General features: G+C 40.2%; 1 protein-coding gene across 1 annotated transcript in view; it reads left to right on the plus strand.

Annotated features, from left to right (window-relative positions):
* Positions 1 to 8,500: 8,500 nt before the first annotated feature.
* Positions 8,501 to 16,699, plus strand: part of LOC124858209 (ATP-binding cassette sub-family D member 3-like) — a 68,107-nt gene continuing 59,908 nt past the window's right edge. Inside the window, exons 1-4 of the mRNA XM_047350121.1 lie at positions 8,501 to 8,677; positions 11,824 to 11,860; positions 13,221 to 13,319; positions 14,087 to 14,175. Coding sequence (XP_047206077.1) covers positions 8,568 to 8,677; positions 11,824 to 11,860; positions 13,221 to 13,319; positions 14,087 to 14,175 — 335 coding nt within the window. The 5' untranslated portion in view covers positions 8,501 to 8,567. The remainder of the gene's footprint in view (positions 8,678 to 11,823; positions 11,861 to 13,220; positions 13,320 to 14,086; positions 14,176 to 16,699) is intronic.

Consider the following 16,699-nt stretch of genomic DNA (forward strand, 5'->3'; position numbering starts at 1 on the left):
GGCTGTGACTTCCTACATCAGCTTCAGTTGATTAAAGATGATTGAAAACCATGACCAAAGGAGTGATGCAACATTACCATGCAATGTTTATGTTTGAGGACCAAGGATTATCTTGAAGAATCTGGAAGTGAAGTCAAGTCAGTCTTGGAACTAGCTTAGACAACCAATCACAATGCAAGATCAGGTAAAATATTATTTTAATAAAATAATGTTTTAAATAATGATCTGCTGAATAAAACCAAGCTTCTGGATGACCATTTCTCAACGGTGTCTAATTAGCTGCCTTTATTTATTCAAGTAATATTTGAAGAAATATTATTAAGGAAATATTTCCACATCAAGAGGAGTCAGCTGAGGTTGCTTGGCATCTGTTCTGGATGCCCCATGGACGTCTCCCTTGGGTGGTGTTCCGGGCATGTACCATGTGGGGGACCGAGTTGAAAACGGGAGGAGTCACAGGAATTATTAGAAAAATAGGGCTATTATTTTAATACAAAAATTGAAATTACAAAAGGTATAGCTCATAAAAGAGGTCAAAGAAACAAAGCTGAATTCAGGCAAAAGAATGAACAAATAGACTAGCTGCATAAACAAAACATAACTGACCTAACAAAGGAATGACACACAAAGGTATATATGCTGGCTGATCAGACCATTAACACACAATAGGGGTAACTAAAGAGATTACAATCACTAACTACACCAAACACCAGAGTACAGCTATGTTCGTTAATAAACTAAACACCAAAAAATAGAAAGCAAAAGTCTTAAACTTTAAATACAAATATTCACCTAAATGGAAGCGCTTGTTTAACTAAAAAACTCCAAGTCCCCCCTCTCCAGCAGGAACTGTTGGTGCAGTCCAATCAGTCCATTGTGTTTAAGTGTGCTCAGCCCTGGCCATCATCTTTTGTCAGGCAGCTCCCAGGGATCACAGCAGGTAAGTACCGGTAAAAGAAACAAGAATTAATCAGAAGCACAAACAAAGAGGAACCATGAGTTGAGAAAAATACATAAGTAAACTAAACGTGCAAGCTTACAAGTAGAACAAATGGATTTAAACCAACCATGAAACATTTTATTGCAAACTAAAGTGGTATTGTGTTTGAATGAATAATAGGGCATAAGCGAGTTACCGACTGTAATGGAGTGTGGCCATGGGTTTGGCGATCACATACCACCAGAAGGAGACAAGGGACTCCTTCTGGAGGGACTACATCTCTTGGCATACCCCGGAGGAACTAGGGGAAGTGTCTGGGGAAAGGGAAGTATTGGGGGAGCCGAGATGATGTTGCCATTGGTTTTGATAGATTATTTTACAACATCTAACTGGAGGCGCACCTGTATATATATTTCAAGGCAACACCACAAAAACTTTGCTTCCTTGTGTGACATCATGTACAAATGCTAAGAAATCCAGGTCATGGAAATTGACCTTTACAAGTCTGATTCATCATGGGGTCTAGTTTCCAGATTTCTAAAGTTTCCACATTCATCTGTTCAAATAATTATATGCAAGTGTAAAACCATGAGGATGTCCAGCTATCATGCATTTTAGGAAGAAGACAAGTTCTGTGTCCAAGAGATCAGAGCCAATATTAGATGCCATGAAGGCCCTAGGCAAGAAGGACAGCTGATGCCTAATATGCACCACATCCCACTTTTAACTAAGGACATATTAAGCACTCATGCATGAAAATCAGTATATAGACAATTAACATTATGCAATTTATGTCCCATTTACAGCTATACATTTGAAGAAATGTATTGTTATGGGAAAATTCTTTTTAATACTCTCTCCCCTCTCCCTTACCTCTCTCCCCTCTGACCTCTGTGTTTTCTTACCCAGGAGGAGTTGGTCGATAATTCATTATCAGAAGTTTTATGGTTAACACTCCCTGAAGTGTTGTATCACAAGGGATGGTAGATGGGTGCCCTCATAAATAACTTTGTTACCTCTGACCCGGGGAGGGTCTGGGGATCATATTTCTAAAACTCTTTTAAGTTAAGGTAACACCCACATACTGTTTAAATACTGTCTGTAAACTCTTGTTCTGGGCTCTGCCTTTCTGACTTGCTCAGTGACAGAGTCATTCAAACGCTGAAAGCCTTTGAATAAACTTTATAAGATAAAGTCCGGTCTTTCTCTTGTTAATGAGTTGATTTCTCTCACACTTTGATAAGAAAATCCATCACAGTATATATAAAATATGTTGTGATTATCATACTTTCTAAGCACTTACAACAGTAGAGGACAGCAGTTTCTTTTGTTCCCTTTTCACAAATTAATGTTCCTGTTCTTGTGTTACTTTCTCATTGCAGGTTGCATTAGAAGAATAAGGTAATTATTTATAGAAGGTTGGCTCCTCAGTTTAATTCAGAGCTGCATACTTTAAATAGTAGAACATTGGAGATAGTAGTCTAAACCCCTAGTGGAGTCCTACCTAATCTGTAAAAATAATCTTATGTGCTATGGAAATACCCTCTGTCAAGCTAGAACAGCTTATTTCTCATTATTAACAGAAAAGAACAAGAATAATCCTAGGTTTCTTTTTAGTAAAGTTGCCAAACTTAAATAGTCATTTCTCTGTTGAGCCACCCATTCCCATAAGTACAGGGAGCTGGTTGACCGCATTGTGGCATGGTGTGGAAACAATCATCTCATCTTGAACATGAATAAAACAAAGGAGATGATAGCAGATTTTAAGAGAAACAGGTATAGGTCAAACACTATTTCCATCATGAGAGAAGAAGTGGAGGTGGTGGAGGGGTGTAAATAACTCGGTGTTCACCTAGACAACAGACAGGAATGGAGATGTAACTGTGAAGCCGTCTACATTATGGGACAGAGCAGACTGTACTTCTTGAGGAAGCTTAGTACCTTTGGTGTTTGCAGCAAGATGCTGCATATCTTCTGTAAGTCCGTTGTGGAGAGTGTGATCTCTTGTGCCATCATATGCTGGGGAAGCAGCATCAGAGCCAGGAACTTAAAAAAGCTCAACAAGATAATCAAGAAGGCTGGCTCTGTTCTGGGGACTCATCTGGAACCTCTGGAGATCATTGTGAAAAGAATTATGAAAAGATTCTTAATAAAATAAGGAACATTATGGAGAACCATGAGCATCATCTTCATGAGACTGTCGTACAACAACAGAGTGTCTTCAGTCAGAGGCTTTTTCAGATCTGCTGTAAGACAGACCGCTACAGGAGATCCTTCCTGCCCACAGCCATCAGCATCTAAAACGGTTGGGTACATCCTTGATGAAGTGGAAAACAGGAGCAGCACTCCCACACATATCAGGTCAGACCTGGGTATAGATCTGTGCAGTGTAGCAGATGCAGATATTTATAGGAGGTAACCACGAAGATGAGTTTTCTGAGAGATGCTACATTACTGGCTCAAGTAATCATAACCCAAGGATTGAACAATTGTGGGGATTTTTAAGAAAACACCATGCAAGATATTGGATTAATGTCTTTCAAGATTTAAAGGACCCAGACCATTTCTCAGGGGACTTCCTCGATAAAATTGTAATATAGTTCACCTGTCTGGAAATATTCGAGGTAACCTAAGTCATTCTACTTTGTGGTTGAATTAATATAACACTTTAAACCGGCTGAGCAGCTAATAAATTAATTGTTAACATCATGATTCACTTCAATTAACTAGACAGTCCTCTGTCTTACACTAAAGCAAAAGTATTCATTGCACACTGCAGTTTGGTTATTAGACGTTTTAACAATGAATCCTTTCCAAGGATTAATAGGCTACTGTTCATATTTCTGACATAACTCCAATTTGTAGGCTAACAGGTAAACAATCCACTGGCCTTATTTGCAAAAATGTAAGGTCACAGAGTCAAGCACAGGTTGGTTATGTTGTATCTGGGTGGATTCTCTCACCTCTTTTCACAGGGTGAGATAGGCAGGTACAGCTTCACAGCTGCAACGCATCAAGCAGCAATCAGGGAGCGCTCTTAAGCTGCTGAGGCATTTGAGAACTGATATTTTGCTCTCACAGAGAGTGGTTACCACTCTCAAAAACCCAGTCCTGGCTCTTCGGTCCACGTTTGATTGGCAGACACTTGAGTGTGTTTGTCTTAGCTGAATGACTCTTCCTGTTTCCCTGGACCTGCCAACAGAAGGAAATTAATTACTGTGCTATTCCAATGACTTTTTAACATCTCTTTGTCATTTTGTTAACTAACTGTATTCACAGTTTTTTATCCTTTACACTGAGGATAACAAAAGAAGAAATGTAGCAAAGATAATGTCAGTTGCAAGACACCAGCTCTCTCTTTTTAAACCTTATATAAGGTTCAGCTGAGCTTTAGAATTAATTTTAGTTTGTTTTCCCCCATATAATTTATTAGCGTCTCTACGCAGCCTTTGTGGAGAGAAATAATGCTATAAAGGTACACATATGAAAATAATCCACATAATTATCGCTGTAAATGTTAATTTACAATAGTTGTGTGAATGCTTTCACACAATAGTGTTCCTGTTTCTCTTTATGCCACCGGAGCTGCCACCTCTGGCACCCCGTGGCACCCTCTGCAGCCTTATGGCCTGGGACATCCAGCGTTTTTAAGTATTTATTTATAATTTTGTGTGAGTGACAATTTAGAATAGCCGCTCGTGCTCTATAATAAACCGGCTGTTTGTGCGATAAATCTTCGTCATCCTTTCAACACGTCACACATACACATAGTGCTATTTATTTTCCATGTCAAGTAAATACAATCACCTTATGTTATGGGTCTAAACCTGTTTATTAAATAATAATCAATAGTGACATTATTTAAAGGTAACAGGCTATAACAACAATGACATCACGTTTGCCCATAATCAGCATTAGCTTCCACAAAAACAACGGCAACCGCATTGGCAAGCTTTTACGGCCGGTCTGGCACCTTCTGGCATCCTCGCGGAATCCCCTGCCACCCTGCGGCAGGCTGTGCCAGCTCCGGCAGACTCTGGCAGTGCGGTAGGCTGTGGCAGCTCCGGCAGACTGTGGCAGTTCCCGTGGCAGCTCTCACGAACCTACAGGTCCTTCTCAAAATATTAGCATATTGTGATAAAGTTCATTATTTTCCATAATGTCATGATGAAAATTTAACATTCATATATTTTAGATTCTTTGCACACTAACTGAAATATTTCAGGTCTTTTATTGTCTTAATACGGATGATTTTGGCATACAGCTCATGAAAACCCAAAATTCCTATCTCACAAAATTAGCATATTTCATCCGACCAATAAAAGAAAAGTGTTTTTAATACAAAAAATGTCAACCTTCAAATAATCAGGTACAGTTATGCACTCAATACTTGGTCGGGAATCCTTTGGCAGAAATGACTGCTTCAATGCGGCGTGGAATGGAGGCAATCAGCCTGTGGCACTGCTGAGGTCTTATGGAGGCCCAGGATGCTTCAATAGCGGCCTTTAGCTCATCCAGAGTGTTGGGTCTTGAGTCTCTCAACGTTCTCTTCACAATATCCCACAGATTCTCTATGGAGTTCAGGTCAGGAGAGTTGGCAGGCCAATTGAGCACAGTGATACCTTGGTCAGTAAACCATTTACCAGTGGTTTTGACACTGTGAGCAGGTGCCAGGTCATGCTGAAAAATGAAATCTTCATCTCCATAAAGCTTTTCAGCAGATGGAAGCATGAAGTACTCCAAAATCTCCTGATAGCTAGCTGCATTGACCCTGCCCTTGATAAAACACAGTGGACCAACACCAGCAGCTGACACGGCACCCCAGACCATCACTGACTGTGGGTACTTGACACTGGACTTCTGGCATTTTGGCATTTCCTACTCCCCAGTCTTCCTCCAGACTCTGGCACCTTGATTTCCGAATGACAGGCAGAATTTGCTTTCATCCGAAAAAAGTACTTTGGACCACTGAGCAACAGTCCAGTGTTGCTTCTCTGTAGCCCAGGTCAGGCGCTTCTGCCGCTGTTTCTGGTTCAAAAGTGGCTTGAACTGGGGAATGTGGCACCTGTAGCCCATTTCCTGCACACGCCTGTGCACGGTGGCTCTGGATGTTTCTACTCCAGACTCAGTCCACTGCTTCCGCAGGTCCCCCAAGGTCTGGAATCGGCCCTTCTCCACAATCTTCCTCAGGGTCCGGTCACCTCTTCTCGTTGTGCAGCTTTTTCTGCCACACTTTTTCCTTCCCACAGACTTCCCACCGAGGTGCCTTGATACAGCACTCTGGGAACAGCCTATTCGTTCAGAAATTTCTTTCTGTGTCTTACCCTCTTGCTTGAGGGTGTCAATAGTGGCCTTCTGGACAGCAGTCAGGTCGGCAGTCTTACCCATGATTGGGGTTTTGAGTGATGAACCAGGCTGGGAGTTTTAAAGGCCTCAGGAATCTTTTGCAGGTGTTTAGAGTTAACTCGTTGATTCAGATGATTAGGTTCATAGCTCGTTTAGAGACCCTTTTAATGATATGCTAATTTTGTGAGATAGGAATTTTGGGTTTTCATGTATGCCAAAATCATCCGTATTAAGACAATAAAAGACCTGAAATATTTCAGTTAGTGTGCCATTAATCTAAAATGTATGAATGTTAAATTTTCATCATTACATTATGGAAAATAATGAACTTTATCACAATATGCTAATATTTTGAGAAGGACCTGTATATGAATGTTAAATTTTCATCATGACATTATGGAAAATAATGAACTTTATCACAATATGCTAATATTTTGAGAAGGACCTGTATTTCACGAGGAAACGATAAAAGGTATCCAAAAAATGTCTGGACCGTAGGTATCAGCAGGGATCGCTGAACAACCCTGGAGATTATATGTCCACATAAATTCATGGAGTAGGTGTAACAGTGTAGAAAAGTCAATAATTTAGAAATTTTTAAATTTTCAAAGGAAGATTTGGTACTCCTAAACAAACCTTTTTTATGACAAAATGATAAAAGGTATTATTAAAGTCTGCTCCGGCAGACTGAGGCAGTTCCGGTGGCAGCAGAGCTGGCAGTTCTCCCTGCCACTGCCACAAATTGAGCTCAGCCCTGCTGCAATTCAATCAATTTCTCGGCACGTTTGCAATGTAATGCAATGCAGACGTGCACAGCGCCCCCTACCGAACAAGATGGGTAGCTCGGTCAGCATGGAGCTGAGGAAAAGCGGCTGCTGACGTCACTCTTCTGCGCCCGCCGCTCGGAATGCTTTTTTGTTTTCGAGTTCTGGGCAGTACTTTGCAGGCAGACCACAAAAACGAAAAAGCAATGTCTTTTTCTTTTTAATTAAGTGAAAGAATGAGCAGTCTTGAAGAAGAAAGTTAAAATGCAAATAGGATGATTGATTACTAATTTCATTTATGAGTCAAACAATGCAGCCACATTCTTAAAATGAAAAAGCATTTCTGGAAATGCTTTTTCATTTTCAAATTTTACATTTCAAATTTAATTTTGGTATCTATTTGCTGGGGCATATTTTGAAAAATAAATCTCAAATGTTTTTTTCATTTTCATTTAAATTTTGTGAAGGAATGAGAAGTCTTGAAGAAGAAAATGCAAATGCAAATAGGATTATTGATTACTAATTTTATTTATGGGTCAAACAATGCAGTCACATTCTTAAAATGAAAAAGCATTTTCAGTTGAAATATGGTAACGATTTGCTTCCATAGTACTTTGCGGGCAGACCACAAAAACGAAAAAGCAATGTCTGCTTTGTTTTCTTTTTGATTATGGCATTTTGAAATATAAATCTCAAATGTCTTTTTCATTTTCATTTAGTGAAGGAATGAGCAGTCTTGAAGAAGAAAATGCAAATGCAAATAGGATAATTGATTACTAATTTTATTTATGGGTCAAATAATGCAGCCACATTCTTTAAATGAAAAAGCATTTTCTGAAATGCTTTTTCATTTGAAATATGGTAACAATTAGGTTCCGTAATATTCGCTGACAACCTTAGCCACTTTCTGGCAGCTTTCAACAGGAGTTTTGTATTTCTGTTTTCTTCGTATTTATAAAATTTCAGCAGATTATCTATAGTCAATTTCGTTTTGTTTCTGCCAGCTTTCAGCTTAAAAATTCAGCTTTCAGCATTCACACTGCATTTTCGCAGGAAATGCAAATTTTACTAGTATAGGAGTTAATTTTTAAACTGGTGCAGTAAAATGTTATTGTTTCTCAATGGAAGGAATATGTGAAGTCAAAAATAATTGTGGCAATATGGTGCTGTATTTCCAAACCATAAAGGAACAGGGTACTTGTAACAAAAAATATATAAATTTAACAAAAAAACATTTATTCCAACAGCAGAGAAGCAAAAAATGAAGAGAAAGGAATTAAATGCCAACAAAAACAAACAAATATTAAAAAATAAACAAAGAACTAATCCGATTTCATTATGCTACACACACTACCACAGTGCTGTAGATGGAGCTATGCGCCATCAGAGCAATGTGTGCCATCCGAGAAAAAAAGAAGACGTAGTCAATGCGCATGCGCTCCTCCGTCAGGGCAGTCAGGTCATAGTACTACTCAGTGACGGAGTTAACGAACCAAACCGGTCGCAGTGTCGCAAACATGGCGGCTTTCAGTAAACATTTAACAGCAAAAAACTCATGCTTAGCAGGCGGTGGCTTGCTGCTTCTGTACCTGTTAAAACACAGACGTCAAACGCGCAAAGAACTCAGGTCAGTGGTTCTTTATCAGATTGCTCATTCTAGCAGAACTGTTGAGACAGCGACAGACTGCTGAGACATTCCTCAATTCAGCCTGCTCTATGGAAGCAGGAATCTTTCTGTGCAGGTTCTAATCTGACCCACAACCCAGCAATAAACAATCTGGGCCATTAAACTGTTAGCATTTTATTGAACAGTGATCATTTAGAAGTCAAACTAAACTAGGTGTTTCAGTGAAGCTTTCATTGGTAGGTTGGTGACTGAGATCCCACTTAGACATGAAGTTAAAACGTATCTTTTATTGCTGGGTATAAACATGTAGCCAGATTTCATGTTCAGTTGTACTTTAGCAGTGTTTGATTTGAGCTGGTTTGGTTTAGCTGCTGATGTTAATGCTGTAGGAGAACTGAGGTTACGGCGCAGCTGCCTGTTTATTTTGTTCTCTGATCAGGTATAACCAAAGCATTGTAGGTTTGACAAAACGTACATTTTCTTATAAAAATGTTAGGTTTTTTTCCCCAGGAACTTTATGTTCAGGTAAGCCTTCCATTGGTAAAATTTCAAATGTGCCTTCTTTCTGCAAGGTCTCACTTATTCTGTCTTTTTCTGTGACATTAACTCCACAATGTACATTATTTTGTTTCCCGAGCAGTTGCATCAAATTTGAAACCTACATGTTCTTTCTTTTAGTAAAGCTTTGAAAATTGGTCTGAACTGAATGACTGATGGAGTTAAATTGAGAAAGTTGAGAAAGTTTAACTGGCAAAAGTCTGAATGTTTTGGAATACCCTTTTCAAAATCCAGACCTCAGCTGTTTTCAGAAACTGTGGTATGCTTTGATGGAGAGTTGACACACCCAAAGAGCTGAAACAACCTTACCTTTAAGTATACGCAAATAACCCAGTGGGTTATTTGGCAAATTTAGAGAGCCAACTCAAAAAGTATGGGTTTCTAAAGGGGGCTCTATCAGTAGTCAGGTGATAGACCACTCCTTCTGCTGAAATATAAATGTGTAAATTCCACAATATGAGCCAAAAAAAACAGTAAAAGGGCTTCTTTACAGATATATGTCAAAAGCATGAATGTCATGGAATGCTATTAGATTAGGTCAGACTTGTCTTATATGTCATGCTAGTACAGCTAAGCTGTTTAAAAAGGATAAAACCAGGTCACTGGAAGAAAATATGGAATCATGAAAAACAAACAAAATAACACTCTAACTAATGACAATTATGACAATTTGCAGGGTGATTCCATATTTTTTTCCTCAAAATTGAGTGATTCCATAATTTATTCCCTGTGCTTGTTCTAAAAATGTAACTGTTACTGGCTACCACAATTATTTTTTGTGATTTCTTTTAGTATTTCTTAAAGCCAAAAAGTTGCCATTTGAAATGCCTTCAGTTTTTTGTCATGTGTGTGGTCTGTTTTTTTTCTACAAAATTCAACAACTGAAGGAACATCCTCAGAGACTGGTGATTCCATAATTTTTGCCAGGGGTTGCCAGGGGTAGTCCAGTGAGGGACTACAGGGGTTGGACAATGAAACTGAAACACCTGGTTTTAGACCACAATAATTTATTAGTATGGTGCAGGGCCTCCTTTTGTGGCCAATACAGCGTCAATTCGTCTTGGGAATGACATATACAAGTCCTGCACAGTGGTCAAAGGGATTTTAAGCCATTCTTCTTGCAGGATAGTGGCCAGGTCACTACGTGATACTGGTGGAGGAAAACGTTTCCTGACCCGCTCCTCCAAAACACGCCAAAGTGGCTCAATAATATTTAGATCTGGTGACTGTGCAGGCCATGGGAGATGTTCAACTTCACCTTCATGTTCATCAGACCAATCTTTCACCAGTCTTGCTGTGTGTATTGGTGCATTGTCATCCTGATACACGGCACCGCCTTCAGGATACAATGTTTGAACCTTTGGATGCACATGGTCCTCAAGAATGGTTCGGTTGTCCTTCTGCTTGTGCCCATCTAGCACAAGTATTGGGCCAAGGAAACGCCATGATATGGCAGCCCAAACCATCAATGATCCACCCCCATGCTTCACTCTGGGCATGCAACAGTCTGGGTGGTACGCTTCTTTGGGGCTTCTCCACACAGTAACTCTCCCGGATGTGGGGAAAACCGTAAAGGTGGACTCATCAGAGAACGATACATGTTTCACATTGTCCACAGCCCAAGATTTGCGCTCCTTGCACCATTGAAACCAACGTTTGGCATTGGCATGACTGACCAAAGGTTTGGCGATAGCAGCCTGGCCGTGTATATTGACCCTGTGGAGCTCCCGACGGACAGTTCTGGTGGAAACAGGAGAGTTGAGGTGCACATTTAATTTTGCCGTGATTTGTGAAGCCGTGGTTTTATATTTTTTGGATACAATCCGGGTTAGCACCCGAACATCCCTTTCAGACAGCTTCCTCTTGCATCCACAGTTAATCCTGTTGGATGTGGTTTGCCCTTCTTGGTGGTATGCTGACATTACCCTGGATACCGTGGCTCTTGATACATCACAAAGACTTGCTGTCTTGGTCACAGATGCGCCAGCAAGACGTGCACCAACAATTTGTCCTCTTTTGAACTTGGGTATGTCACCTATAATGTTGTGTGCATTTCAATATTTTGAGCAAAACTGTGCTCTTACCCTGCTAATTGAACCTTCACACTCTGCTCTTACTGGTGCAATGTGCAATCAATGAAGACTGGCTACCAGGCTGGTCTAATTTAGCCATGAAACCTCCCACACTAAAATGACAGGTGTTTCAGTTTCATTGTCCAACCCCTGTATATGAGTCTTATAAGGGTTTTCTGGGTAAAAAGGAGTTTTCTCTTAGTGGAACGTACCTGGAAAACCCCCAGAGAGGTGGCCAGGATGCGCCCACCATCAACAGTATCCTCAGTTTGGTCCACACAATCCCCTCCCCCTAACCAAACACAGCCTGGGAGCGACTCTGCTTTCTTGTTCTTCAAACTTAAATGAAGACACTAGCTTGTTAAGATGATGCAGTAGATGGGTTAGAAAGTGTTGCCTTTCTTTGCAATGTTACCTTATTTACTCTATTCTAACTCAGTAATAATGGTTCCCATTAATGTTGTCAGGAAAATTGTGTAATTTATTATGGTGTTTTTTTTTCTTTCTTCTTCCTAGTCTCAAAGGATCCTCCCAACTTCTAGTGACTACAGAGGTAAGCTTTAGCAGTGTTCCCCTGGTAAATTGATGTATTACTGCTCAGTCAGTTGTTTAAAAACAAATAGGCAGAACAGCAGTTTGTGTTTGTGGGTGAACTTGAAGACATCTGCTGAAAGCGGCAAATAGCTGTCATGCAAGGGTGGATAATTGGCTGATTGAAGTCAGTGATGGATCCTTTATCCATCCCCCAATCCTTGTGGTTTTTAGTATAACAATGGCCACCAGTGGGCTTTAGATGGACAAACTTTATCAGTTTATTATTTTTACTTAGTACCCCTACACATAGCCCATTCTAAAATGGCCAAACTCTAACACTCAGTAGTTTAAGCTAACCTCCCCAACAACCGAACACCATTCCAAACCCTTTGTGAAGTGCCTTGAGACAATATGTGATGTGAATTGGCGCTATGTAAATAAAACCGAATTGAATTAATCTGATCTGGGCTGCACGGTGGCGCAGTTGGTAGCACTGTTGCCTTGCAGCAAGAAGGTCCTGGGTTTGATTCCCGGCCGGGGGTCTTTCTGCATGGAGTTTGCATGTTCTCCCCGTGCATGCGTGGGTTCTCACCGGGTACTCCGGCTTCCTCCCACAGTCCAAAGACATGCCTGTTAGGTTAATTGATCACTCTAAATTGCCCTTAGGTGTATGAATGAGTGTGTGCATGGTTGTTTGTGTGTTGCCCTGCGATGGACTGGCGACCTGTCCAGGGTGTACCCCGCCTCTCGCCCATAGACTGCTGGAGATAGGCATCAGCTGCCCTGCGACCCACTATAGAATAAGCGGTAGACAATGACTGACTGAATTAATCTGCACTGAGCATGTGGTGCGACCCACATAAAATACAAAGTTGTAGTCTTACAACTACAGCAAGAACACGTGGACATTACTATGTTACTCTTCTCATCAATCCTAAGCATGTTTGATGGCGGTGAAACATTTTTAGGGATAATATTGCCACTGAGGAAAGAACATTTAAACCTTTCTTCAAAAAACTCAGATCAGTCTAATGACATGACCAGTAAACAGCCCAGATCCCAGTCAGACTGGAAGCTTGTGGTGAAAACCGGGAAAATGTGCATTATAAGTTCTCTGTCCTACAGAGCTGATCTGCCGGATGTAACACAGGAATGTTGAAACCGAGTTAAAGAGTCATCAGTGAAGTCCTTAAAGAAATCCAACAAAGCCAAAATGTTCAGCTGGTAAAGCAGTTTTATGTAATTTCTGTGATTTTTACTCGCAACAAACGGAAACCGTGTAGCCTCCAGCATAGCCACCCATGTTTCTGCCAGCTGTTGTATGAATGGTATAAAATTATTTGCTCATTGAATATCCTTTCTTATGTCTTTTAATGTAGAAAGATGGAAAAAAAGACAAAGCAGCTGTGGATAAGATTTTCTTTTTCAGAATACTTCGAATTCTTCATATTATGGTGCCACGGGTTTTCTGCATGGAGGTATGTTTCATCTAAATTAGCGAGATTAGCCAAATATATTCAGATATAGTGTAATACAATTTTTTTTACTGCAGACCTTTCGAGACAAATAGCCATTTGTCTCCTATCTATAACACCAGGTGTTGTCAGTTGTTGTTACCCCAGTTGTAACTGTACTTAAAATAAGGAGGTATTGATAAGGCTTTTCTGTTCATAAACCAATCTTCGAAAATGACCTGTGTTTCAGTGGCATATGATCTTTGAGTGTTATAATTTAAACTCGGTATATTCTAAACTAGGTCCTCCACTGGAGATGTTAGTTGACTGTGGAAGTAAATTGTAGATCTTTATCTTTTTTTTTTATTTTCTAAAGGAGAACGAGAGAAAAGTTCCCTTGTTTATTGGCCCTGGCATTGATGTAATTCCTGTTGCTATGTTTTCTCTTATGTGTTTAACTACTTCCACTTAGAAATCAGTTGTTTGTTTTTTAAATCATATATGAGATGCTTTTTACCTGGATACAATAACAACACAAAAAGATAAAATATACGTAAAATAATAAGAACTGTGCAGAATTACCAACAAAGAATTGGACTTGATAAGAATTACCATGATGTCCCGTGGCTGTAAAGATAGCAAAGCCCTTTGACACAAAAACCTTAGCTTCATAGCTACCGTGCTTATCTGAAAGCTAAGGTAGATCTTACATGAGCCAAGGTCAGGAAGATAAAGGATTTTTTTAACCTGTCCATGTGAACACTCACTGTTTCCCTTTTTCTTCACCACAGACCGCTTACCTTCTCCTCATTGCCACCATGTTGGTGACCAGGACTTATTGTGATGTGTGGATGATCCAAAACGGTACCATGATTGAAAGGTCAGCGTGTCTTCAAGCTTGGTGTTTTCCAGTTTAACTGGTTGTTTCCAGCTCACGGTCTCAGAAGTATGCTGTATAATGAGACCCTTGGCATGTAATAAGTTCGTCTCTTACCACCCAACTATACCCCACAGTATTTATACAAGGTTTACTGTGGTTAACCTTTACTTCTCAGAATAAACACATATTCCTACTGCTATTTATTTATTTATTTATTTATTTATGTATTATAACAATAACCTCTGAGACTAAAACTGCGTGGCGGTATTGACAGAGACACGTCATGTCTCAACTTAAATGTATCTAAAGGCACATTTTGAAACAACGCATGCTGTCCAAATTACTGTGCCAGGAAGCTAACAATAATGAAATGTACAGTACACACCAAAAGTTTGGACACACCTTCTCATTCAAAGAGTTTTCTTTATTTTCATGACTGAATATTGTAGCTTCACACTGAAGGCATCAAACCTATGAATTAACACATGTGGAATTATATACTGAACAAAAAAGTGTGAAACAACTGAAAATATGTCTTATATTCTAGGTTCTTCAAAGTAGCCAGCTTTTGCTTTGATTACTGCTATGCACACTCTTGGCATTCTGTTGATGAGCTTCAAGAGGTAGTCACCTGAAATGGTCTTGAAGGAGTTCCCAGAGATGCTTAGCACTTGTTGGCCCTTTTGCCTTCACCCAGCTCACCCCAAACCATCTCGATTGGGTTCAGGTCCGGTGACTGTGGTGGCCAGGTCATCTGGCACAGCACCCCATCACTCTCCTTGGTCAAATAGCCCATACACAGCCTGAAGGTGTGTTTGGGGTCATTGTCCTGTTGAAAAATAAATGATGGTCCAACTAAACGCAAACTGGATGGAATAGCATGCCGCTGCATGATGCTGTGGTAGCCATGCTGGTTCAGTATGCCTTCAATTTTGAATAAATCCCCAACAGTGTCACCAGAAAAGCACCCCCACACCATCACACCTCCTCCTCCATGCTTCACGATGGGAACCAGGCATGTAGAGTCCATCTGTTCACTTCTTCTGCGCCGCACAAAGACACGGTGGTTGGAACCAAAGATCTCAAACTTGGACTCATCAGACCTAAGCACAGATTTCCACTGGTCTAATGACCATTCCTTGTGTTCTTTAGCCCAAACAAGTCTCTTCTGCTTGTTGCCTGTCCTCAGCAGTGGTTTCCTAGCAGCTATTTTACCATGAAGGCCTGATCCACACAGTCTCCTCTTAACAGTTGTTCTAGAGATGTGTCTGCAGCTAGAACTCTGTGTGGCATTTACCTGTTCTCTAATCTGAGCTGCTGTTAACCTGCGATTTCTGAGGCTGGTGACTCGGATGAACTTATCAACCGCAGCAGAGGTGACTCTTGGTCTTCCTTTCCCGGGGCGGTCCTCATGTGAGCCAGTTTCTTTGTAGCGCTTGATGATTTTTGCGACTGCACTTGGGGACACTTTCAAAGTTTTCCCAATTGTTCAGACTGACTGACTTTCATTTCTTAAAGTAATGATGTCCACTCGTTTTTCTTTACTCAGCTGCTTTTTTCTTGGGATAATACAAATTCTAACAGTCTATTCAGTAGGACTATCAGCTGTGTACTGTATCCACCTCCTGCACAACACAACTGATGGTCCCAACCCCATTTATAAGGCTTGAAATACCACTAATTAAACCTGACAGAGCACACCTGTGAAGTGAAAACCATTTCAGGTGACTACCTCTTGAAGCTCATCAACAGAATGTCCAGAGTGTGCGTAGCAGTAATCAAAGCAAAAGGTGGCTACTTTGAAGAACCTAGAATATAAGACATATTTTCAGTTGTTTCACACTTTTTTGTTCAGTATATAATTCCACATGTGTTAATTCATAGTTTAGATGCCTTCAGTGTGAAGCTACAATATTCATAGTCATGAAAATAAAGACAACTCTTTGAATGAGAAGGTGTGTCCAAACCTTTGGTCTGTACTGCATATTAAATATTAAATCAAAGAATATAACTTCGTGTTGGTACTACATCAATTGGGTTCCAGAGTTGTGGAAGACCTTCTTTATTGTTACGGTACAAACACTCACCTATCAGTCCTCAATGACTATAGACCTGTTGCCCTGACATCCCACATCATGAATGTCGTAGATCCTTAGGTCCTTTGGTCCTGTCGGCCCACCTGAGTAAACAATGAACTATGAGGACCCCCTTCAGTTTGCTTATCGCTGTGGAGTTGAAGATGCCATCATACAACTGCTTTCACAAACCAACTGTCATCTGGACAAAGCCAGCGCCAGCAGCATGGGGTGGGGGGGGATGATAGACAGAGACACATGTTTGTGTACAGGTCCTTCTCAAAATATTAGCATATTGTGATAAAGTTCATTATTTTCCATAATGTAATGATGAAAATTTAACATTCATATATTTTAGATTCATTGCACACTAACTTAAATAATTCAGGTCTTTTATTGTCTTAATACGGATGATTGTGGCATACAGCTCATGAAAACCCAAAATTCCT

The sequence above is a fragment of the Girardinichthys multiradiatus genome, chromosome 21, assembly GCF_021462225.1.
Source record: "Girardinichthys multiradiatus isolate DD_20200921_A chromosome 21, DD_fGirMul_XY1, whole genome shotgun sequence".
Classification (NCBI taxonomy): Eukaryota; Metazoa; Chordata; class Actinopteri; order Cyprinodontiformes; family Goodeidae; genus Girardinichthys; species Girardinichthys multiradiatus.